The 16890-nt window shown below is 35.7% G+C and overlaps 5 protein-coding genes across 5 annotated transcripts; 2 read left to right on the top strand and 3 right to left on the bottom strand.

The window, feature by feature from the left end:
* Nucleotides 1-21: 21 nt before the first annotated feature.
* Nucleotides 22-4336, bottom strand: C9374_011518 (uncharacterized protein; the record flags this gene model as incomplete). The annotated part of the gene is made up of 12 exons (XM_044687182.1): nucleotides 22-564; nucleotides 684-1017; nucleotides 1117-1413; nucleotides 1535-1753; nucleotides 1827-1840; nucleotides 1904-2788; nucleotides 2865-3071; nucleotides 3118-3273; nucleotides 3334-3438; nucleotides 3514-3603; nucleotides 3879-4247; nucleotides 4322-4336. The coding sequence occupies 12 exons, from the start codon at nucleotides 4334-4336 to the stop codon at nucleotides 22-24; spliced, it is 3234 nt and encodes a 1077-aa protein (XP_044554687.1).
* Nucleotides 4337-4545: 209 nt separating this feature from the next.
* C9374_011517 (uncharacterized protein) lies at nucleotides 4546-7695 on the top strand (the record flags this gene model as incomplete). Its single annotated transcript, XM_044687181.1, has 1 exon — nucleotides 4546-7695. One exon carries the CDS (start codon nucleotides 4546-4548, stop codon nucleotides 7693-7695), a length of 3150 nt encoding a protein of 1049 aa, XP_044554686.1.
* Nucleotides 7696-7850: 155 nt separating this feature from the next.
* On the bottom strand, nucleotides 7851-8929 carry C9374_011516 (uncharacterized protein; the record flags this gene model as incomplete). Its single annotated transcript, XM_044687180.1, has 3 exons — nucleotides 7851-8266; nucleotides 8329-8600; nucleotides 8733-8929. The coding sequence occupies 3 exons, from the start codon at nucleotides 8927-8929 to the stop codon at nucleotides 7851-7853; spliced, it is 885 nt and encodes a 294-aa protein (XP_044554685.1).
* Nucleotides 8930-9272: 343 nt separating this feature from the next.
* Nucleotides 9273-12985, bottom strand: C9374_011515 (uncharacterized protein; the record flags this gene model as incomplete). The annotated part of the gene is made up of 2 exons (XM_044687179.1): nucleotides 9273-9370; nucleotides 9523-12985. 2 exons carry the CDS (start codon nucleotides 12983-12985, stop codon nucleotides 9273-9275), a joined length of 3561 nt encoding a protein of 1186 aa, XP_044554684.1.
* Nucleotides 12986-13724: 739 nt separating this feature from the next.
* C9374_011514 (uncharacterized protein) lies at nucleotides 13725-16746 on the top strand (the record flags this gene model as incomplete). The annotated part of the gene is made up of 2 exons (XM_044687178.1): nucleotides 13725-14978; nucleotides 15142-16746. The coding sequence occupies 2 exons, from the start codon at nucleotides 13725-13727 to the stop codon at nucleotides 16744-16746; spliced, it is 2859 nt and encodes a 952-aa protein (XP_044554683.1).
* Nucleotides 16747-16890: the final 144 nt, after the last annotated feature.

Raw genomic sequence — 16890 nt, 5'->3', positions numbered from 1 at the left:
GGGTTGTTAGAATGGAATGAATCAATTCTCACTGCCAGGACTTGTCAAAATATCACTTCCATCGTGTTGAATGACATCACTCGTGGCATTCGATCCAGTACTTGCAAAACTCCCTCGAAAACTCTCTGAAAAGCTCACTCGTGGCATCGTGTTGGGCGATGGATTCTTGGTATGGATTCCACCTCCAAAATTATGTGCACTACTACCGACACTCGATGATGGTGTCATTGATCGCTGATACGCTATACCATTTCCTGCTGGATTCATGAAAGATTGTGAAGAAGAGATGGATGAGAAACTCATACCATTCGAATTGGCAATACTTTGTCGATAGAATTCTTCATCTTGTAAATCAATGCCAGATCCTGGAGATCCAGACAATGAATCCATATGTTCTGAAGTAAGGAAGGAGAAGGAGGTTGAGGCGCTCAAATCGTGTTGATGTCCCATTTCTTGTAAATCAATGGTTCGTTCATAGACTGTTTGTTCTTGTTTGGTTTCTTCCACACGCTTAATCGCTTGATTCAATTCTTTGTGAATTTCATTCATGATAAAGTTTCGTTCCTGTCGTGTATGTGCGATCGAGAATGTAAAAACACAAGTCATTGTGTGATGATCATGATTATAAAAATATTTTCCATGTTGAAATGAATTCGCAAAAAACCATCATTCCAATAACATACCAATATCACATACTTGTCCTCATCGAACTTAATCTTAAAGAAGGGTTCGTCTAGGAGTTGACGAGCTGTTGGTCTCGACGTTGGATGATATCTCAAACATTTTCGAATGAGTTGCTTCAATTCATCATAATAACACGATGGAATGTAATTTTCCAATTCATCGGCATGTTGCAGCATGTAACGAATTTGACCTTCTCGTTCCTTAATTTTGAGGAGACCAGTTTCTTCCCATGGATTCTTACCACTGATCCATTCACAGAGTGTGCATCCAAAACTCCAAATGTCTGAATAGATGGCATTCTTGAGAACACTTTTTCTGAACATTTCTGGAGCCCTGGTGTTTGGATTGGAATTTTAAAATCAATTCCAGTTTGTAAAAAATAGATACATGGTGAATTAAATAACATGGAATGAATGATGGAATTTCACTTACATGAAGAGAAGAGTTCCTCCAATACGCTCTTCAATTTCTGGTTTCGTCAATTTCATATTATTCGAAATGTCATCCCTCAAAAGCAAACTTTCACCAAAATCACACAATACAGCTGTATTGACATCTTTCAGTAAAATATTGGAACTCTTAATGTCTCGATGCACGATGGGTCTTCGAGCCTCGCTTCCTTCATGTAAATACACAAGAGCACTTAGAATTTGAGAAGCATATTTCTGGATGAGATAGTTTGATAATTTTGGATATTTCAACTTTTCTGCAACACTTATTTTGTGTATCCTAATGTCAAAAAATTCCATACGACATTGAAATGTTCAAGATGTATTATCATTGTATTATATATTGTATGCAAATAAACAATAGTTAGAAGACACAAGAGATGAATACACAAATCACTTACATGGATTTCAAACTTCCACCAGACATGTATTGCATCTTGATATAAAACTTGTTACTGGTCGATTTGGTCGATATATATTTGATAATGTGTGGATGGTCAATTTTGCTCATTAATTTGACCTCTTGTTCGATTTTCCATTTTGGAATTTTCGTATTATCGCCATTCTTAATGTCGAATTCTTTGACAGCAACTCGCTGATAGGGTGGTGTTTGATCAAGACTTGTGGCCACAACAGTAGGTTATGTTCACATGCTTTACACTACTACCACATCACCATGTGTTTACTACTTACGCCATGTAAACGACCTATTTGTCAACAACAGAGTTAGTACATTCATGTAACCTGACGCAGCGTCTTGTATTACTTACTCCATAGGTTCCTCTTCCTAATTCATGAACAGGTATCCATTCTGTTTCATTGTAAATGAGTTCTACTTCAAACTGATCAATATGACCATTTCTCTTGTCAAAAAAGTATCTCAACATGTCTTCCATTTCTTCAGGTTTGTTCACTGTAATATTTCTACCTTGACATTCATAGACAAGTAATAATTCTTGTTTAGAAAACAAACGATTGGTATTACTGAAAAAGTTTTCACGCAGCGAGTCCATTAAATCTTTTGGTTTCGTATTGGTGGTAATTTCCATACGTATTCTATTATTCTTGTACTTGACAAATAATTGTTTCTTGTTAATATTATTCATGACATTCACACAGTAATCATACAAGTTAGAAGTAATATCCACTTGATTCGGATTTCTCTTATGCAGCTCAATAGGTACCAGTTTAAAGTGTTGAATGAGAAGTTTGAGAATTGGTTTTAGTCCCAACTTGAAAGAGTTGTAACCTAAATTATAAATATATTCCTGAAAGCGTGATTCTAATTCGGTTGGACCACATTCTTCCTTCAATTCCATTCTTTTAAAATTGATACAATCAATGAGTAAATTGTAGTTCACTTGCTCTCTATTGAGAGGTTTAAATAATTCGTTCGATTTCAATAACACGTCATTGTCATTGCTGAAAAGTAATTTTTCATAATATTCATACGCCTTTTTCAGTTTGGCATAAATTTGGGTATTCTTTTTGGAAAAGTGTCGTATGTATTCCTCAATATCTCTAGTTTTTGAGACATTGGCCGCTGTTTTCCCTTCTGAATCTTTCTTGTTTTTATCGGCACAATGACGAAGTAGACTTTTCACAATATCGAAATGTCCAAGCTTTGCTGCAATGTGAAGAGGAGTTTGTCCTTTCTGTATTAAGACAAGTAAATAAACATGTGGAATAGGTGGAATGAGACACCAAATTATTCAATACATGAATACGTACATGATCATAAATATCCACTTTTGCGTAGTGCTCCAATAATAAATTAACAATTCGCGTATTACCATTTCGACAAGCAATCATCAAGGGAGAGCTTCTTTCCTTGACGTCATTTTGTGATGACATGATGTTCACTTTGGCCTTTGCTTGCTCCAACAAGAGTTTTACCATTGCTTCGTTATTACTGGAACACGCTAAATGTAGGCAACACTATTCAAGTTGGTTCACTGGACATATATTTCATGAAACAACTTACAAGTCCATTCTTTTCGAAATATATTTCTTTGTGACTCAAAGTATGACGAATACTTACATAATTACAATAATCAGCATTTGCTCCTTTCTCAATCAAGTAGTTTGCTATGGGTAAATTATTGTTGGCTACTGAAACAAAAAGTGGTGTTTCATTATACTAAAATAATCAGTGGAACGATCATTGAATCCATTCATAGCTTTGTTCATGTACACTTACATATCTTGAAGGTTGTTGAATATTGGCATGATATTGTTCCACTAACAACATGACAATATTCAAATTTTTTCCTAACACGGCAATGTGGAGTGGATAGCCATCATACTGGAATGTTGAAAAGATTTTCAAAATTTTGTGTGTGGCAATTCTCTTCATTACATGCATAAATATTTTACTTACTGCTGACTCCATTTCTACGCTCGCTCCATGTTCTAATAGCGTTTGAGCAATTTGAAAATTTCCATGTCGACATGCCATCATTAATGGAGTCTTTTTACAATGTCACAATTATTGAAATAATATGGTTGAATACTCACATATAATTCCTAAAGTTACCGTCCAAATAATAATTACAAAATTTTGATAATAATAATTATTACATATTCAAATAATGCTAGGTCCTCAAAATCCATGATTACATACATAGGTATCCTTTTGAAAATTAATCAAAAATTATTATTCATCATCAAAATATTATTATTCAAATTCACAATTTCGCAACACAATTATTGATCCTTGTTAGGAGCAGCAACAATAAAACATACATCCTCTTCATCCACATAATTCACCAATGAATGTAAATTCTGCAATTGTTGAACAGCATTGGCACTATTCGAATGTGCAGAAACAAGTGTATTCCCAGCACTCAATGATCCTCCTCCGAGATGATAGGAATGATGATTATACATCATCAATGAAGGCGTTGAAGTGGAAGTTGGCATGATGATTGTATCTGCAGCATTTCGAGGTGAATTTAATGTAAAGGTTGTACCTGTCATGATCGTTGCTGTATTCGGAATGTTGGTTGTAGAAGACGGAGAAGCACTATTGCTACTATTTCCCGAGTGCAATAGCAGTACGTTGAGAGATCGGATATCACCATCCCGAGAACATTTCATGATCGGATGGGATTTCTATTTGTTGTTGAATTATTAAATTTTAAATTGGTTGTTTGACCATGATGGTCAACTGAATGTGATAAACCTACAGCATGTTTGACCATTTTTTTCTAATTAAATTATTATTATTTTCTTTTGTAATTTCATCTGGCATTTAACAATTAAAACCAAATAACAAAACGCTAGATGCAAGTTAACTTGTCAAACACAATTTTCATGCCTTTACAATACCAGTTGGATATTTGACCGCCAAAATTTACCGTTCGTTTCGTTTTATTTTTAAAAAAAAACAATGAATTTTTGAACAACCAGCATGAATTACACTTTAAATGCAAACTTTCTGTCGCCGAGTCGAGCACTGACTCCTTCACGAAGGAAACCACAACAACGATCTTTAGCGATAGGTGGTCGAACAACAGCAAGTCCGATCAACAAAAATTCCTCGCTCCATACCTACGAATCATCAAATAATCACTCGATAACAAACACGGAAACAAATTCGGGATTAGCATCGACCACAAAAACAGATGAACTTTCGAACACTGAAAGATTATTTCGATCAGCTGAAAAATCAAACTCGACTCTGAAATTACCAAAAAGCAGTAATAACATTCAAGTTTCTCCTCAAGCAACACGTCGATGTGATTATTCAGTGTTCGAACCAAATGAAATTGCCAATACGAGATTGGAACGACATGAAAATAATTTTAATAATTTATCACCGAAAAGCTTTTTCAGTCCTGTCATGAATAAGGGCAGACAACTTCATCATCAAAACGATCCCAACAACATCATGTCACCTCTGTTTGCCGCTCAACAGGTAACAAATAGTGACAGAAAAGAAAATAATCTTTCTCTTGAGGATGCATGGCACGAACGAATCAAACAAATTCAACGAGGAGTTCATGTTTTTCACACTTTTTTTGAAGACCACGACAGTAAGCGAGGCGACTCTCAGAATCATTCTTTTGAAGCGACGTCGAACAGCCCCACATCGAATGATTCTCCAATTTCCTCGCAATCCAAACATTCCCTTCCTAAATCTGGATCTAAAAGAGGTGTCGACTCAGAACCAACATGCTTATTTTCACCTCAACCCTTCACACCATTTCCAAAGAATGTGGTCAACCTACAAACTCCAACTCCGTTCAGAAAACATTCGGGTGACATTGAAAAATATAAGCCCCTCATTAATAGAGAACAAACTCCTGGCGGAGATTCTCCCTTCTTGGAAAATTTTGAAAAGAATAAGCATGATGGCGATTCAGATCATGATTTCGATCAACCATGCTCCCCTTCGTTTCCAATCCCAAATCATGAAGAAGCAGCCGTAACCCCACAGGTTGCTGTGAAAGGACAACAACATCAACCAGTGAAACTGACCTCCCAACAATATGTGACATCACCAAGCATTGTAACTTCTCGACATGTTGAAGAATCTGTAACTTCAATTGCAGAGAAGCCGTATGATGAGAAGTTGAACAGCAAGACTCCCACCTCTCAATTCAAGTCACAACGACCCAACAACACAACTACAAAACTTTTCTCAAAGAACACGAAAGAAAGCTCTACTTTGCAAGACATTAATCAATTGAAAGAGCATGCCTGCCAATTACTACATGAAGGGCTTTTACAGCAATCCGCAGAGACTGCTCAAGAATGCAAGCAATTAATTTTGAAAACTTTCGGGACCGATAGCGAACATTTAATTTATGTATTTATTTTACTTGGTGAATGCTACACTCATTTAGCCAAATTTAAAGAAGCAAAATTTAACCTATTAGAAGCCAAACGAATTCTTGATCGCAAGTTCAATTCAAAATCTGAAAATCGAACACTAGCTCTGTATTGCATTCAAATTTTTAACGATTTGGGATATTTAATGAAATTACAGGGGAAATACAAGTTGGCCATTGAAATGTATCGAAAACACTTGATGCTGAAACTCAAATATTTTCCAAGTAATTCGAATGAAGTAGCCTCGGCCTATAACCAGCTTGGAGTGGTGTACACAATGGTTGGATCGTTTGACCATGCAATGGAAAGTCTCAATCGAGCAAAAAAATTACGAGAAGCACTCTTTGGTTCGTCACATATTGAAACTGCAACTGTATATAACAATATTGGAAATGTATATTTATATAAGGGAGAATATTTATCGGCCTTAAATCAGTACAAACAAGGAAAGGAAATCATTGAAAATTGTGGAATGATAGATCATCCTGATTTTGCAACGTCACTTGTCAACATGGCTACTTGTCTCAAAGGTTTGAAACAATACGAGGAAAGTTTACTATTGTACGAGAAGGCGCTCAATATTCGAGAGAAAGTTCTGGGCGAACGTCACAACTCGACCATTTCATGTTTTGTCATGATTGGAAATTTACATTTATGTTCTGGAAATTTGAAACAAGCCGAGGATTACATTTCTCATGCCACTTCCATACGAGAACATGATTTGGGACTGAATAACGTCGACACAGGATTTTGCTATCTCTCCATGGGAAATATCAAACAACAAGCTGGAGAATATGAATTGGCGCTTGGCTATTATCGGACTGTGAAGGAAATATTTTTGGAACACTTTGGAGAGAAACATCCAGACACGCTCTTAGTGTACGAAAATATGGCATCCGTATATATGAGCATGGGAAATTGGAATGCTGCTCTTGAATTGCTCTTTAAAATGGTCAATGCTCAGCAAGAGCTTTCACAACATCCGTCCTTAGCGACCATCTTTAACAATATTGGAAATATTTTTCGACAACAAGGAAGAAACGATGAGGCGTTTGAGTATTATCAAAAAGCACGGCTTATCTTTGAGAAGGTTTATGGCTTTGAACATGAATGGAATGCTGTCATTTATACCAATATTGGTCACTTGTATTTTTCCTCATTTCAAAACAACACCAATGACGTTGAAATGATTAAGGCATTGTCTAAAAACTCTGGAAAGCCATTGAATCGATCAAGTTGTACCATGAGGAGAAGCAGTATTGGTATGCTTTCTCCAGAAGAATCTCGCTCCTTCATTCAAAATTTAAAAATTAATGAAGCTCTCAAGTTCTACACACAGGCAAAATCCATACGAGAGCGACTTTTTGGATCACAGCACATGGAAACAGTCAAGTCCTATCAAAACTTGGCACTCGTATATTCTGCCATGAAGAATTACACACTTGCATATCAATACATTGCAAATTGCAAAAAGATACAAGAAATGTATTTCCCAAATCAAGAAATAGAAATGAAGGAAACGTCAAGAATCATGGCAGAAATTGTGCGAGAGAGTTCTGGCAAAGTCAATCGAAAGAGTAGTGGAGTTTTTATTGCAAGCAGTCCAGCACGAGTTGGAAACCATGCAGCACGGAACAATAATCAAACACACATCACAGTCTCTACTTCTATCACGGGAAGTCGTTCATTGAACTCTCTCCTCAAGAATAACAATACGTATACGTAGCTACTTACTAGCCTCTCTCATATTCAACATCAGATGAAAGAGCAATGTACCTTAAATTCCGTATATTTTCGCTCTAATTATTGAAAGAGATGTAGTATCAAACATTTCAATTTGAAATCCGTCACACAGATAGTTGACTTTAAGCAGTCACGTGTTTAAACAAATACATTCGAAGGGCTTGCTGGTAGCGTGTTTGGAGTGGATTTTTCGCTAATGCTCTGCACATAATTCTGAAAATCACCATCATGTTGCTGCCTAAAATCTTCATACTTTTTAGTCATGGATTCATTGGACAGAGTTGTTGAATGAGGTGAACTTGTCAAGCTCATCAAAATGTATTCAATATTGCTTGATATCATTTGCCTGTCATGCTCCACGTCCTCAGATACAATAAAATCTAAATAGAAACACCGATTGTTGAAATGTTGATGCAATAATGAAAATAAATGTTGAGTGGCAGCATCAAAATCTTCCTCCATTATGGTCTTACATTTGTAATTGTCTGCAAGTAAGGGAGCAACACCTAGAATGTGAAGACCCACCACAACGATCGGAATGGAATGAAGAGAGGCTGAAAAAAAAAAATTACAGAGCTAGTAGTCAATTTCGAGTCTTGCAAAGATAGTAACATACCATTATGTTGTACTATACGTAGTAACTCGTTTAGACTGTGATGTAAGGTCAAGTACTCTTTGCGGTGAATTACATAAATTAAACCCTTAATTTGTGTTCCACCAATTGTTCTTGTCTTGGCAATAATGTCTTTTTCAATTTCAATAAATTCCAACTTTTTCTTTTCATGTTGCATGTGTTGTTTGAAATCTGAAAAATTAGGAATGGTGAGATATTCCATAATTTTGTTAATAAGAAATGTTTTTCCGCTTCCTATCAATCCAGTTACGCATCTGTTGTTGTATTGTTGATACAAGTTCCGAAATAATATTATGAAACAATTATAATGATTCAATTAGTTTTGGCATTGTTATTGGAAATCCAAATTGATTTGCAAAATTCAATCATTGATCATCAACACCTACATTCGCTCAACATGAAATCCCGTCGTCGCTCCATGATGATGATGACTCGCCAAAGCACTCGTTTCCGATGACGATACCATAAATTTCTTTGGAGAAACATTCATGGACTTGGAGTTGGAATACAACTCTAAACTCGTATATCCCGCATAGTTTGACCCAATCTCTTGTTTTTGCTTTTTTGATAAAGATGATCCCATTTTTTTCACGGGTGGACAACTCGAGCGTATTTTTTCGTGAACACCTCAAGCTACGAGAAACTTTTCGCTGGGAATTTTAATAACACAACGATCATAGGATGATTTTATGATGGTTTCAATCCATCAAAACCTACCAATACAATTGATTGTTTCTGACACATAAAGGAAACACCACATCACTATTGGTGCCTCAATATGTTGAATTGGCATTACAAGAGCCATGGTAGCTACTTCTTAAAAATTTGTCACGTCCATGGAGGACTGGAATTGTGACTGAGTTGAAGACAACCATTCCCCCTCATCACAATAACATGATCGACACCATCTCTCTCTCAAACAGTCATTACATACTTTCAAGCCACAATCCTTGCATGGAGTTAGTGATAAACAGGGCTTGTGGCATGAATTGCACAGCAATGTTGGCATGTTTGGATGGCAGATCTTATGATAAACTATGAATATAGAACATCGTTGACATTCTCCATTGTAAGAGCATCGTTCACAAACAATATCAGAACAACAGGAACATAATATTAGTTCCGTGTAGTTGGAACAAACTTGGCACTGTCTCCGTTTGCAAATTTCTGAATTACACCCACAAGTTGCATCACATATTCTTCCAAGCTTGGCACAATTACAATTCAAACAATTTCCTTTTTTACATCTACATCCAACTTTCTTCTTTGCTTTGTGTTCATTATCATTACTGTCATTAATTTTCTCTCTTTTCCTTTTAAGTTGGTTGGTATTGAAGTACTCGATAGCTTTTAATGCATCGTCAAGATTACCATAAAACTTGATCAAAATATTAAGCAATCCAATAGCATCATAAAATGCACAATGTGAATTGTTGACATCTCCTAAATTAAAGTGTTCAATTAATACATCCTCAGCAAAAACTGGTTTAGATTTCCCTTTCTTTGTCATTTTCCGAGGAAGACAATTGTGTAAAGTCGATTCTGATTTCATTAATCGGAGAGAATCAACAAAGACAATATTGTCATGATTAAATTCAGAAAACTTTCCGAAAAATTCTTTGGCAAAAACTTTAAAATCCAAACGGTCTCCATTATGAGCTATTAAGTAGGTTTTTCCTTGAGAGTTATTGTTTAAAAATTGGATAATATCATTCACATGCCCTTCAATAGGCAATTTTGATCTTAAGATATTCAAGTTAAGTCCTGTAATTGATTGTGCTTGGTTAGAAATCACTTTTCCAGGATTAACTAAGCCATACAAAACAGCTCCAGCCAAAACGTCCACAAAACAATATTCCGTAATTTTTGGTGGATCATCATTCTTCCATAATCCAGTCGTTTCAAAATCAAAAAATACATATTTGTTTTGAGTTGAATCTTCTGAAATAGAGTCAATGGTGGCGATATTTGATGTTGAAATATTTTCTGCTTGTGATTGCTTCTCGTTAGATGGAACAAATAATCCTTTTTCTGAATTAAATGTAATAACTGATTCTTTTGGTAATTCAGGTTCTGTTCGAATTCGAATTTGCTTAAAGGTATTGGTTACCAATTTGGTTGCTATTTCCTCAACAATACCCTCAACATGTTGGCCAAATTGGCGAGATTTGAGTGAAGTAATAATTGTGTTGTATAGTGTATCTTTGCATTGCTGAGGTGAATAATTGTGACATTGTAAGTGCTTAATGAGTGATCGTTGTCGGATCATTATTTGATTACATTCAGGGCAGCTGAGAAAAATATTGTTCATAATAGTTCCATCATCCGCGACTGGTGCTTGTTTACATAAATACTCTCGTATCAGCATTACATTTTTCTGTGGAAGAAAATCTTGAGTGACATCGAGCACATATTCATACATCTCTTCAGAAATAGTTTGATCTTTCTCTAACAAAGTATCCTCATCGTCTTCTTGAAGAATGTGTTTCTTTACATAGTGTTTTCGATGTAATTCAGAATAGTCTAAGCGTACGTTACAATTTCCATAACACTTTGTGGTTGATTGTTGATTGACATTAATTGGAGAATTTTTTGCCAATTTCGTCTTCAAAGCAATCCATACGGCTCGATAGATCCCACAATAATCTCGAAAATTAGGGTATCGTATTTTTCCTCGAATTAAGGAAAAAAAATGTTCAACAATTAACGTCGAAATTCCACAAGCCTTAATTTGAATATGGTTTCCATATTTTTCAAAAAGAGAACGAAGTGAAGTCATAGTCATCACAATATGAGAATACAATTCGTCACTAATGATGTTAGGATTCGCATCTTTCCATTCCTTAAGTGTTATCAATACAGATTCAATTAATTGTTTTTTCTCATTCCAGTTTGAACATCGTTCATCGTCAAAAATTTGATGTATTTGTTGCATTAACGTTAAATATTTTGCTAATGCACAACATCCTATTTGCTTGCTTTGTTCAATTCCACTAATAACATTAGAATCTATCAATGCAAAAACAGGTTCCATTTTCATAATGTCGACTGGGTAAATTATATTTTCCGATACCCAGTCTCGCAGTTGGGGTTCATTTCTAACCTTCAATAATGTATTCATAGAAAAACTCTCCTTTTCAATAATCAAATCATCCCCTTTCAATAAACGATTTCTCAACCGTTTGAGCAAATGAGACCAATCAAAAAGGTGAACATAATTTTCATTAGTATGAGAGGTTGCATATTGATAATTACCAGCTAATCCATCACTACAACCTCCAACCACCTCTAAAACATAATCTCCATAAGAAGTTCGTTTGAATTGATCTCTAATTTCTGTCATTTTCTTTGTAATAAATTCATAATGGTTTGATTTGTGACCACCAAAACAAATAGGAAAAGACATCTCACCGTCAAGAGTTGTTGCAAAAAACTGGCACACATGACTAGCAACATCGTCTGGTGTAATTTCTCTTTTTGCGTTATATATATCTTCAAAAGACTTTTCATTGCAATTTGTGAATCCAATTACTTTTCCAGTACTTTTCATCACACATAATCCTCCTCTAATCTCTATTTCATCATATGAAATTATGATCTTATTACTAATATTATTCAATGCCATGGCTTTAACAATATCTTTCAAATCACTGTCGACAAGGTTACCAAAAGACAAGTCTGGAAGATAGCTCTTAATTGTTGAAATAGATGGAAGTAATAGATTAAGCTTATCTAATGCGTTTTCAGATGTTATAGTTTCACCGAGAGAATTTCCTTTCAAAATATTCCACAAACGAGAACCACCATAAAATCGAAGTAATAAACACCAATGAATGATACACTCTTTGTATCGAAAACCGTTAACATTTTTCGACGAAACCAAATTTTGCAAAGTATTTTCTAATAATTGATAAAAGAACTGGGTTTCATGTAATTTTCCTTCCTCTAGCGCAATCGAGAGAAGTTCTATCAAATAATGTTTTTGATCTTTTTCTTCAATTAATTCTTCGAAATTCTTAATTGTAGTATCTCGTCGAGAGATTTTTGCCTTCAATGATTTGATGACATTTTTGTATTCTTGTGTTCTTGCAGCGAGGTGAGCTGTTTTGGTATTTTGGTTTTCAATTGTTCGCTGATAATGGCGTAATTTTGTTTCATAGCATTCATAACATTTTTCACAAACTCCATATTTGTTGAGATTGCAATTATTGCAATCTACACTAAAAAAACAAAATTCGCCATGATGATTGAAGTTCACACTTCCGAAGCTGTGGCCATTGTGTGATATGATTCCCGATACTGTTAATAAATGGCTCACTTTCTCGAAATGAATACCATTACATAACATGTTACCCTTTTTACAGTTGCTACACCGCTTGTCGTCGGAGTGTTTACATTGGCCAAAGTTTTTAGGTACAATTGAAATGATGTCTTTGATTCCCTTTGGTTGCCGTTGAATTGCGAGAGTAATAGGTGATGATGTATCTATTGAATTGTTTTTAATATATTCAGTAATATATTTGTGGTGTGTGTTGCAAAGTAGAGGCTTCTTGTAATCCACTCCGAAAATTGTGATATTTTGTGGAGTACTTAATTTTGCATTGAGTGAACAGCAGCAACAGCGATTAGGCCTGCCCATTTTTCTTTTTGAAGAACTCAAAAATTTCTGCCTTGCTCCTGTGCTGTTTTGATGCAAACTGAGTGTGTAAAATTCAACCAAAGCTCATTCAAATCGACAAGTTTTCTCGGTAAATCTAAATCTAAACATGTATGAACAATTAGTATTTTGCAAAAGTTGTAATCGATAATGATGAGAATTGTGTTTAAATTAACTCTGACGAATGCACACTTTTTTCAAAGGCTCGTTCTCACTTTTTACTTCATATTACTTCACCAACAAAGAGTATGTATAACTAGAACGCATAGAGAATCTACTCTCAAGAAATCAGATTTATTGAAGGCTTGTTTGTTGTGTTTAACTATCTCTGATAACAATTTTCGAAAATCGTCGGGGTTGAAAAATGAGGTGAAATACCTTGTCCGCTCGCGAAGAATCTTGTCTCGCATCTTGGTCATTTTTACTGAAGGAGTTGGCCACCCGTGATTTTTTTTAATAAATTGGGTTCGTCCCTTAAATCATTTGCTTTTTCAACCAAAACATTCAACAACGAATGAATTATTCGACGGACAATCAAGTGTTGCTTCTTCTTTTATATTAATTTTTCAGATTTCAAGGCATCTCTTTCGTTTTTATCAAGTTGGCGTGATCTTTTGTAGTTACCAAAACCAATCACTCGGCTCAATGTCCAAACATGGTCTGACCAACCCTTCGAATCTTTGAGCGGCAAACCAATTTTTGCATTGTCAAAATCAAAAAAATGAAAAGTCACGATTTGAATCATGATTCTTCTTCAGTTGTTGCTGCTACCACAGAGAATATTCTTCTCAGTGACCAATCTCGTTTAGCAACTTTGGATGATGAATATCAAAGCAACGAGAAAGATACCAAAAGCTCGTTTGAAAACAATGAGAGAGAAGAAATGGATTTTGAAAAACATTTGACTGAAGCCATCTCGGAGCAGAATAATCATTCCAGTAGCCATCAACAACAAGACACATCTTCATCGTCTTCGGAATGGAAACAGCAGCCACATGAAGAGTCCACCAATAACCATCAAACATCAAGTCAGACATATGACAGCAAAGCCTCCGTCTCCTCTTCAAATCCCTCCGACTCTCCATCCTATTCAACCACCTACATCCTCTACCTGTACGAAAAGATTCATCAACGTTTCTTCGTTCCCTTCCTCTTCATCGTTGTTTACTTGTATTTGTGTATATACGCAACAGATTATCACTTTTCAATGGCATTTATTTGTTTATCTTTGATGGCCATTAATTTACCCATATTTAGAGACGCACTACAATCGACAGTCGTGGACAAATTGATACAAATGTTGGTTTTAAAGAGTGGAGCGACTCTTCATTTTCCACAACCACTCACAGAATTTCAAACCTATTCGAAAGATGATGCAACTTCCAATCATCCAACACACAAGAATGGAAATAGTAATACAAACACTGCGAATCCAACGAATATCAGTACTGAAACACAAGAGACCACAACTAATGTTCAGAACTCGTCAGATATTTCCACTCGCCAACAAACACATGAAAAACTTCCACAACGAATATATGCCTACAAATTGGTCATTCTCATCAACATTGTTCTTCATTTCCTTCGATTGCATTTCGCCAATCGAGATCCTACCATGGCTTGGATGTGTATTGGATTTTTAGCAAGTACCATTCACAATTTGTCAAGTTTCATTTTGCATAATTCTATTGCAACGGGTGAGGATGGATTAAGCACTGCATTGTGGAGTATTTTACCACTGAATGTATTATCGGTAGGAACAAGTGTGATATTGGCCATTCAGTACGCAAGATATTCTGAAGCATTTGGAGTGTTGGCCATGTTGACAATATTTAATTTGGTATTTAACACAACGTCGTTTAAATTGATCGAAAAGTTGAATGTGATGAATATTATGACGAGTAGATTGAGAGAGGCGAACAAGTCGAAGAATGCATTGGTGAGCTCGATTTCACATGAATTTAGATCGCCTTTGGTAAGTTTGAGTGTGCGCAATTGGCCTATTTAATGGAATAATCACAAATTTCACTCCCGTTTTATTCAAATTGAAAATTTTGTTCTTGAATTTGGGAATTTTTTATTGAATGGAATGATCGAATGGTTGTACCATTTCTGTTAACATAATTGAAAATGTCTAGATGAGTATTTCTGGATGCATTGAACTCCTACTCGACACTCCACTCTCTCAAGATCAACTCAACTATTTAAAAACCATAGGGTGTTGCTCCTCCATTTTACTTACACTCATTGAAGACATTTTACAATATTCAAAATTGGAAAAAGGAAGTTTCGAAGTATTTGCTTTACATTTATCCGGCGACTCTTCATCACGTCACCAGCATGATCAACAACATTCATCAGCTCCAACACAATCATCGAACTCGGAGCAACATCATTCCATGTTGACAGCTGCTGCTTCTAATACCATTTTTTCTCTCGAGGAATGTTTGGAACATGTCGTATCCATTGTTTCGACCTATGCTCAAAATTTTTCAGTTTCCATTCAAATGAGCACGAGTTCATCATTACCAACGTTGGTCTATGGAGAATCCGTACGATTGCAACAAATTCTCATTAACTTGCTTACGAATGCTGTGAAGGCCTCATCACCAAATTCAACGGTCATGTTAAAAGTTGAAACAAGAGATGACCATGGCGATTCATTATCTGAGAGTTCTCGAAATGCCAAGCAAGCGCAATGGTCAAATGAAAGTGCAAATTTGATCGAAACCGTCGTTTTTAAAGTGATTGACCATGGAAAAGGAATTCCCAAAGATATTCAACATAATCTTTTCAAACCTTACTTTTCACAATTTTTAGAAGATGGACTGAACAGTCACAACAATAACAGCAACATCAATTCTGGAATGATTGCAGCAACATCCACAGGACTTGGCCTAACTATTGCTCGTAAAATTGTCGCCACTAATTTTAATGGCGAGTTAACATTTGAGTCAAATGCCATTCCACCCAATACTGGAACAACATTTATCGTGACCATTCCTTTTCGAATTCCAGACAAGAAAAAGAAGAATTCTCTCAAATATATCGAAGACTTGCTAAAGAATCAAAACTTTCCCACTCAAATTCTCTCCGCCACCACTGATGAGCATCATTCCAACAAGGAAATTCAAAGAAGTCACTTGTTACATAAGGAATTATTTAAAATCAAGCCAACAACCAATGCTAGCTCACCAACATCCACACCTCCTTCTCCTACTATAGCCACTTTCCATCAAAACAACAACAACAACACCACAAGAATCTCATCTCCAACCATGAACAATAACTCTCCTACTGAAATCACTCCTCTTTCCTCAAACCCAGGAAATGACCTCATGGACGTCTCTCAATACAATATTTTACTTGCGGAGGACAATCCTATCAATTTATCTGTCCTTAAACGTCTCCTTGAGAAGGGTGGTTTTAAAAACATTACCACTTCCTCCAACGGATTGGAATTAATCAATGCCTTTCAACAAAAATTTTATCATCTAGTCATTACTGATTATCACATGCCTGAAATGAATGGATTAGAAGCAGCTCATATCATTCGAGGAATGAATCATGGAAATGATACTAAAATTATTATACTAACAGCAGATGCCTTACTGGAGAAACATGAATTTATGGACTCGATCGATTTTTCCTTGAATAAGCCCATTTCATCTGAGAATTTGAATAAGGCAGTGGTGTCAGCACTCATGTCCACCAATGACATATCATTTGAGGAAAACCACTGAAACAAAACCAGTGGATGTCTTGCTTATTGTTTACAAAATTTTAGAACAACCATCAACGTATGATCACGCACCAATAATTGAATAAATTTTGATCACAGCTTTGTTTTTTGATTGGCAATCTGACATTCGTTACAACTTCCACAA

This window comes from Naegleria lovaniensis (genome assembly GCF_003324165.1).
Source record: "Naegleria lovaniensis strain ATCC 30569 chromosome Unknown tig004, whole genome shotgun sequence".
Taxonomy (NCBI): Eukaryota; Heterolobosea; class Eutetramitea; order Acrasida; family Naegleriidae; genus Naegleria; species Naegleria lovaniensis.
This window is presented reverse-complemented; position numbering and strand designations above follow the sequence as displayed.